This window comes from Propithecus coquereli, unplaced genomic scaffold (genome assembly GCF_000956105.1).
Source record: "Propithecus coquereli isolate 6110/MARCELLA unplaced genomic scaffold, Pcoq_1.0 Scaffold137, whole genome shotgun sequence".
NCBI lineage: Eukaryota > Metazoa > Chordata > Mammalia > Primates > Indriidae > Propithecus > Propithecus coquereli.
In genome coordinates, this window is record NW_012137969.1 from 950,299 (window position 1) to 959,561 (window position 9,263).

General features: G+C 43.1%; 1 protein-coding gene across 1 annotated transcript in view; it reads left to right on the forward strand.

The window, feature by feature from the left end:
* The first annotated feature begins 2,774 nt into the window (after window positions 1–2,774).
* The window catches only part of LOC105806023 (cytochrome P450 3A5-like), a 31,571-nt gene continuing 25,082 nt past the window's right edge, over window positions 2,775–9,263 (forward strand). Inside the window, 3 exon segments of the mRNA XM_012639045.1 lie at window positions 2,775–2,931; window positions 6,009–6,102; window positions 8,286–8,372. Coding sequence (XP_012494499.1) covers window positions 2,861–2,931; window positions 6,009–6,102; window positions 8,286–8,372 — 252 coding nt within the window. The 5' untranslated portion in view covers window positions 2,775–2,860.

Here is a 9,263-nt window from a genome sequence, read left to right on the forward strand (position 1 = left end):
AGAGAACGTCCATGGACCTGCCACTGTCGTCACCACCACCCCCAACCATGAGGGCCAGAAGTGATGGCTATTTCTCTCCTCCAGCCACCAAAATTTATATGCCACACATTTGGCCAAACCAAGTTTTGCCCTGCTGAGAAGAATGGGGAGTTGGGTGCTGAGTTACAGGAAAGTAATCTTACTTTAATTTATTCACACCCTCAAGATGTGACCTTGAAATTTGCATCTATTACTAAATTGTTCCTGAACAATATTGACTCCCTATACAGCAAGGAATTCTTTGGTCAGTGAGATGTCTGGACAGGCTTCCCAGAAGAGTAAGGACTTAGGCTAACAGTATAAAACGACAGAAATATCAGAGTGTTTATGCTCCTGATATCACAAATTCCCTGCACAACCTGTGCACTGATACTGATAATCTGAGCCTAATGCTTCTCTGTATGTTCTTTGAGACTGAACTTTGATTCAATGATAACAGCACCAAGAAAGAAGATAAGCCATTCAATGTTGATGAGGACACTGTGTTTCCCTTACATCTATAATTACTTTTCCTTGGCTGTGTAGTAATTATTTTTTTATTTGTCTTCATTTCCAAAGAGAATAATGTCTGGGTCTTAGTCACCTTTGTACCCTAATCACTTCAAGCAGAGATTTGAAAGTACATTTTGAATGCTTTGATACAGGAGCACATGACAGACACAGGGTGGTTGGGGTGTTTTTCTGATATGCAATGTCTTCCTTCACTTGTTCAACATGACTCTTACTATGCAAATCTCTTCATGTTAGAAGACGTTACCTTCTCTAGAATTAAGTAGCACAAAGAATATGCCTTCTATTATTTACTCTTGCAGAACACGTCCGTTGACAATGGTTGGGACTCAGTGCCCGGTATATTTCAGTTCCAACCAATGACCAGTCTATAGTGTTGATATAGACTCCAACCAATCAATTCAGTTCCTGAGGTTCACAGGACAAATGAACGGTCATGTCAGGCTTAGTTACTTGTAGGCAAGTGTGTGTTTTGGAGGAAGATGAACAAATTAGTTTTTATAGCAGTTTTGTTTCAAAAAGAATAAGAAAGGATTTAAGTTTAGGTGAGCTAATTAAGTTGTTAATAGTTATCAAATGACACTATACCCTTTCCTAGTGTGAATGTATTCTGTGGACCTCTCTGTTTGGAAGCATGAAGAGGGAGACACTCTCAACAATACTCTCAACAATACTCTCAACTCTCAACAGGCCACAGGATGGAAAGAGTTGGTGAGGGCTGAGTAACAATTTGTAGTAGGGCTGAGAGAAAGGATAACGAGAGAAGGAAGTGCACAAACTCAGCTTAAATGTCTTCTATTTCTTTTGAGTTTTAAGAACTTCGAGGTTTTATTTGTCACGTAATTCATGATTCTTCAGGCCAAGCAGTCCACGTGATAATAATGAGCTGATATAGTTTTCACTCTTGCCCTCTTGCTCACTCTTGCCCTCTCCCATCAGAAATGGATCTGAGAGCTCATACGGGACAAGAATTGTCACAATGACAGCCCTCTCCTTACCAGCTCCTGAGACATACTCTTCTCCATTAGAAAATCCTCCACTCCTCAAAATGCAGAAAACCATCTGCTTTGAACACCACTGCCCACGTAACAAGGCTCAGATAATCTTTCTGGAGTCCTGGGTACTGTGTATGCCTGTAGGGACCTCTGCCTCACCATTGGTGGTTGAGGTCCACCTGAACATCCAGGCTGCTATTGTCTTCCTCTCTCCTTTCTAACTCATTGTTTCCTGAACTGCAGTCTACCCTGAGAGAGGGGGCTATTTTTTTTAAGAATATGTCTATCTTGCTGTTTAATGCAGGACCCCCTGTAGGTGCATAAGAAGCAGCAGGAATGATACTCTAGGGTGCAGCCATCAGCTCCATCTTGTCCACACTGTCCTTCTCTTAGGAGCCCTCTACAGAACCACCGTTAATCAGCCTGAACATGCAGAGATGGGGGCTGAGGCACAGCCAAGCGCTTTTACTGGATTAATAATCAAGGAAGATGGTGGGTTTACGAAAGTCAGAGGGAAAGGACACACAGGGGCCCAGCCATATCACCAGCTCAACTCCAATAGCCTTTTTGGATGCCCGCTGTGTGTGAAGCACTCTATTAGGGGCTGAGGACATAGTAGTGAAAAATACCAGACTGTGCCCTAACTATGCCCTGGACAAGCTGACCATCTGCTAATGGTCACAAATGTGGAAACCCACAATGGTGGTAGAGCATCGAGTGGACGATAGCAGAACTGCATGAGGGGGATAGGAGTTGCCTAGAGGAGAAAGTGGTGATAGCTGTGTGGGGAGTTTAGGCAGGGAAAACTCTAAGAGAAGGGTCTGTCTTCCTGGGTTTGAAGGAGGAATAAGAGTGTTCCAGGGGCCTTAGGGGCAGTGTAGGCAGAGGAAACTGTGTGAGTAAAGATCTGGAGACATAGCTTCTTTGGATGCATTTCTCATATTTCAAAACGAAGGAAGCCCTGGAAACAAGGGCAGATTAGAGGAAATTTAATATCAGTGGCTGTACCTGAGTTTATAATGTGAACCTGTAACCTTTGGACTTAGTGATAACACTGATTGAGTTTCTGTGATTTACTGCAGAATATGAACTCTAGGAAGCTCAACGTGGGTGTGTTTATGATTCTTTGCCAACTGCCAAGGCTCCTCTGATGGTGGGTGGAGCACAGGTGGCCCTGCTATTGGCTGCAGCTCTGGCCCTGCCTCCTTTCCCAGCACATAAACATTCCAGCCAGGCTCCACACATGTAGCCCAGCAGCGAGCAACACACAGCTGAGACAACAACTCAGAGAAGAGAACTGAAGAAGGAAAGCAGAGATGGACCTCATCCCAGACTTTGCCCTGGAAACCTGGGTTCTTCTGGCTACCAGCCTGGTTCTCCTCTATGTGTGAGTATCTGTCCAAGCTCCACTGTTCTGTAACTTTAGACATGGGGTACAATCTGGCACCTGTTTCTCTTATCTGTTTTGAAGATCAAAGGAGATAATTGAGGGAAAGTTGCTTAATTGTTGGATGCTACAAAAACATACGGTTGTTGATCTTATGTAGATCTGTGGAAGGAATAAATAAAACTCCCCCGACACCATCCATCTCCCAAGTTCTCTAACTAGGAGCGTTCAGTGACGGCCTTTGGTCCTGGGGCTGATTTCTGATTGACCATGAGTATGGACCTAGACTAATCAACCAGAATTCAGCACAGGCATATTATAAACAGCTGGGCACTGTGTGCTTGAGATCCTCACCTTCTTCCCAAGCTCCGGGGATTGTAGGCACAGGAGAGGGTGGCTTGGTGATTGTCTCTTTAACTTCTCCTCTGGGTTCTGTGTCTGCTGTAAGATATGTGTACAGGGATTGTGCCCTATAAACCTGGGTGGCTCCTGCTTCCCTGCCTTCTACCCCAATAATGATTTACACAGGCACCATGGGATACCCCAGACTTCATGGGAGGCTCTCCCTTGCCTTGTACCTCTTTTCTGTGCCATCCCCCAGAACTCTTCTTGCTCCTATAACTCAACTCCTCCATCCAGTAATATGCAGAATTATTTACTTCTAAATGGTGGATATTTAGAGCAGAGGAGAGATCTGGAGGAAATCATGAAATTTTATTACTTTCTTTCACCTTTTTTGTATAGTGTCTGGGCGGTTAGCATTAGCATAGAGCTTTATTTCTCCCCTGATATTAATCCGCAAGAGGCCTGAAAAGCAGGAACGACAAAATCCAATTTAAGTTATCTTAATCTGTCAGTCTAAAGTAGTATGTGAGACTGTGAGCCAGTGGGAATATAAGAGGCACCCAGGGAGCAGGCAGAATGAATTGAGAGAATATTCCTCATCCCTCATGGCCCAACCCCCAGAGATAGTTGTGAGTCCTGGCCCCCATTAGAGATACTTCATGGCAGATGGGCTAGCATCTCACCTGCTTAAAGCCTAGGCACAGGGACACCATCTGTGTCACTCTGTGTGTGGTGTCTCTGGTAGTGAACCTATCGTAGACATTGAGGTAGCCTGGAAAACAATACCTTAGCTCCAGAAGACACTGGTGCAACCCAGGAGTCCGTAGCTGTAGCATAGACAATGCCCTATTTATGGCAACACAATTAAACACAAGAGAAATGATTGGGTTTTCCTATTACCCTTCATTGTACCAAAGGAACATTACCAAAAAGAGGAGAGCTGGTAAGAAACTAAGAAATTCACCCAGCCTGTCCTCTGCTTTATAGGGTCCCATGCAAGTTTAGAAATAGGCTAGATCTTTCCTTGGGGGCCAATGCTGTTGACAAATTAGCTTCACTGCATGGCCTCACTTGAGAGTTCACGTATCATGTCGAAGTTCAGAAACAGAGATTAGTTTAATGGGTTTGCCATGGTAACAGTAAAAAAGGAAAGGACTGGAGTAGGAATAACCAAAGCCTCCCTGGTTTTAGCAGTTGGTGCAGACACTTCCACTAATTCTTCTGGCGGAAGGATCCAAGTGGGCCTAGCTGAGCTGTGGCTGCTGGTCCTTCCAATACATGTACTTTCACACCAGTTTTCAGTTTTATTTTATCACATATTATAAGATTTACTGGATTTGTACAGAATATTTGGAAACTATAGTGGCCTGAAAGCTAGCCTGTAAAGAAGAGGAAATAAGGTCTTAATTCAATTATCTGGAACATTTTAGAGTTATTTATGTCATGTAACATAATGTATCTTATGCAATCAACAAGATGGAAGCTGAACTTTGGAAGGCCCTTCTCTTTCAGCTAACACCACCTGTGGGAAATGTGGAACCATTTATACACACCATACTTTTCAGCCACACTTTCCTCATTTGCCTCTATAGGGCCAACCTTGTGGGCCTAGAAGCTTCACGGTTAGCTTTGTGCCTGGGAGCCACTTTCCTCAGCCTCTATACTTCCTCCCATCTGCAATCACTCGGTAGCACCACAGTGGGAAGGTCTGCAGGGATCCAGAACCCCCAGTTGGAGGAGGTCATACATGACACACCAATGATGTCTGCACCAGCATTAATGGATTTTCCTACAGAGGGAGTTGATGTGCAGAGGTGGTCAAATGACTGCTTTGTAATTGGCCATCTTGGGAAAAATGAGTGTGCCTGGCACTGTGCTTCTCAGGGATCCCCTGTTGGAGGACCACATTCCAGAAGGGGAGGAAGGGCCTGGACATGGATTCTGTAGTCATTGGTTCCTCTGTGGAGTGTCATTCTGGGAACATACAGGGGACCCATCCTTCCCTATGGCTCAAGTTAACCAGATCATCTGATCACGAACACTTGGGTGTAGATAAAAAGTGCTCACTTTTCTACAAGTCCAATGGAAGCCTTGAACACTGTTGTCATTCTATAAAAATAAGAACACTGTGAATCCTCTAAGACCTCCTTCTGAAGGCGGTTTTACAAAGGTTTTACAGATCTTAAAACAGGGTCAGATTTTAGAGGGAAGAGAAAGCATAAGCCTCAGAGCAAACCCTAAGAACAGTGTCACCATAGGTTTTTGGTGACCTTCTGTGATTGAGCACGTGCACTTACACAAAATCACATCACTGAAGCAGAAGAAAAAAATTTACACCTTTTCTACTTAGAGCAAGAATTTCCAAATCATGGAAGAGTTAATTTACTAAACGGACATAAGAGAATGAAATGCCCTGGGAGAATTCCAGTCTGAACCACTCAAGGAGCATTCCATTTGGGGGACATTTATAAAGTATTCATGCCAGGATTGGAACCCTGAAGATTACAGCTCCTTTTAGCTGATCATTTTGACTTGGAGTGGGTCTCACACAGGAGGCAGGAAAGAAGATGATGGGCGAATGCGGTTATTGCCGTTGACGTTTCAGTTATTAGGTATTGCCGAGGTACAACTTCTCTCTCTTGGCCACTGCAGTTCCTTATTCAGTTACCGGACAGCTCCCGTATCTATAAAAACACAATCCCTGTTACTTGGCTTTCTCTTTCACTTTATAGATATGACACTCATTCACATGGACTTTTCAAGAAGCTGGGAATTCCTGGGCCCGCACCTCTGCCTATTGTGGGAAATATTCTGTCTTACCGCAAGGTGGGTTTTTTTTTGAACTCTTTCTTTTTGCTTCTTATGGTTGCAAACACCAGCTTATTCCATTGGTAAAAATGCCCCTCCTTTCTGAAATTTTACACTTCAAAAATGATGTGTAGGACACACCCAGCGCATAGTCACGTTCATCCTGGGGCTCTGTTGTTTATTCTCAGGAGCCTCAGGTTTGGCTCAGTTGAACAGCCCAGATCTCTGGCAGATCGGAACTTAATGTTCAGGGCTTGATGTTCAGACTTTGTCAGCAAAGTCTTTTTTGGCTAGTGCATATTCACAGGAAGGTATAGTCATATTTAGCATTAGGAAAAATGCAGGAAGGGGGACCCCTAGTAGTGGCTCATTAAGCTTTGTGCACCAAATTCAAACTTTGTTGTTTAGGAAGAGCAATTGAGTAGCCTTGTTTTCCTTCCCCCTACACAGCTTGGAAACTTCAGTTTATTAAGGCAGCCCTTGTATTCATGGGGTAATTTGTACCTACTTGAATTCTCTCAAGAACTGCCAAATTCCCTCTGGGTACTTCATAGTTGTACCCCAGCTTTTACTCTCCATGGTATATTTTGGAAATTTACCAGGCAGAACAAGAGAGTTCTGCTTTGTTTCTTTTCCTTGAACGGCGGAACCCTCTGGATGAGTCTGAGCAGAGAGTGGATATAACAGAGACAAGATGGTGGTTGTCCATTGACTTCAGATATTTACCCATGAAATTAATTTTGTTTTCTTTTTTTTGTTTTAACAAAACTTTTGCAAACTGTCTAGAAAGGAGATGATTTGACAAAATTACCAAGAATTGGCTGGGCCTGGTGGCCCACACTCATAATCCCAGCATTCTGAGAGGCTAAGGCAGGAGGATCGCTTGACGTCAGGAGTTAGACACCAACCTGAGCAAAAATGAGACCCCCCCCCCGTCTCAATGAAAATAGAAAAAAATTAGGAAGGCATGATGGTGTGCGCCTGTAGTCCCAGCTACTCGAGAGGCTGAGGCAATAGGATTTCTTGAGTCCAGGAGTTTGAGGTTGCTGTGAGCTAGGCTGACAAGACCACACTTTAGCCAGGGCAATAGAGCAAGACTCTGTACCAAAAAAAAAAAAAAAAAAAACCAAGCATTTAAATTAATTGTACTATAAGTGTCATGAGGACTGTGAATTTTGGCCAAGCCAATGTGGCTAATTCCTCACGCAGGAACATAAAGTCATCAGCTCACATCCATGAGGCGACCAGCAAAGCCTGTGTGCAGACTGGTCTCTGGCCCAGATTTCCTTTCCCGCACACCTCAGGCTTCCTGCTCAGATTCTAATTCTCCCAACTCAGGCATTTCTTGCCTAATTACTGCCTAAGATTCCATATTTTTCCCTCTGCAAAAGCAATAATATCCTGTTCACCTTGCTCAGATCAGCACTCCACTAGGTGTACCCCAAGATCCATATTTGTGGGACCTTCTTTTGCATAGTTAAAATATCACAACTGAAACATAGCACCAGGAAAGTTTGTTTTTGAGCTTCAGAAGTGAAGACTTGGAGCAAGTACGGTCCTATGTGAAGAAGCTGCGTTTCCTGATCTTTTCCATTTTGAACTGGACAGCAGCAGGCGAGCCCATTTTGTCATTTCCTCTGTCACTCGTTACTCATTTTTCACTCAGCAACATGCCTTAGACTGATATAAATCTGTAGACCTAAAGAGATCCCTGATGTCTTTGACTTCCAAATTCCACTAGAATTCTAGAGAAAGCTCCTGAGATAAATGAAAAGGATGCTGCATGAGATGAAAGAATGTGCATCCCCCTAGACACTTGCTCGCTCTCCCTCAGCCTCAGTTTCCTCATATGCCCATGCAGGTGACCATTCAGATGGTTATGAGATGTTAGAAAGAATACTTGCATGTGCAAAAACACTTCAGAAATACGGGAAGTTATTTAGTATTCATAAACAATGGTAAATCATTCTATATCTACAATATTTGGAGAAAATGCAGGGTGACAGTAAATCATCCGTTGCAATTATCTTCTTTATTTTCCCCCATTGCCCTGAACATCTCTGAACAAAACGTTTCCTCTTACTTCCAGTGAAACATAGTCAGCCTGATTTCTTCAGATTCCACTCTTTTTTTCCCGAATAGGAGGCAGGGTTGAGGATATTTAAAATACCAATTAAATTTTATTTTGTTTCTCCTCCCAGGGATTTTGGAATTTTGATGAAGAATGTTATAAAAAATATGGGAAAATGTGGGGGTGAGTATTCTGGAAACTTCCGTTGGAAAGACTTGTTGCTATGATAATGTACCCCACATATGCAGGACAATCTCAGCCCAGAGCCTCTTGGGAGGAAGCCGCTGTCAACCAAAATAACAGAGAGAGGCTCTCTGAAAGAAGAAGATACTTATTTGGGAGTAAAGCATTCCAATGGAAATGTGCACGCTATAGCAATCTATGTGCCATTCAGGGAAGTAAAGGAAGAAAAAGGTTGTTAAAGGGAAAAATGAGCAGGATAACAGAACTATTTTGAAATAATTGTCCATAGCTACAAAGATCAATAACAAGGGGAAACCAATATGAGGTTGGACAGGCAGTTACTGGGCAGATGTCCTCCCTGAAATACTTTTACTCTAATAATACTGTGCTCTTTGTGCAGGTGTGGTTTTTGTAGAGTATTTTGTGACAGTTTTGTTTTTAGACATGCAAGCATGAGAGTGCTCTCTTCGTAGCCTTCCCAGGATCTGTCAGATTTTATTAATTTTTATACCATCATTGTGACTTGTTTTGGTTCTGACAAATTTCACACTTTCTATTGAAAAGCTTTCAGAGGTTTATCCTGTCAAGAATTCCATAGGTTAGCAGCTGTTAAGGTCTGTGGTCTCAATGAGGCTGAGAACGCTGCAGGTGACCATTTTTCTCCAGGTTTGATGGCCCAGGGACTCGCAGCATTACTTTCTATCCAGTGTCTGGCTTTTCACCTCTTCTCCTATTTTCCTACCTTAGGTTACCTTTAATTCAATGAAATGCTTCATTTCAGACTGTTCTAGTATGAGCTCATAGATGCATGGCATTAACTCCCTCCCACAGTGATTCATTTTTTTTTTTATTTCAGCAAATTATGGGTGTACATATGTTTAGGTTACGTGTGTTGTCCTTGGTTCCCCCCCCCCCACCGAAGTCC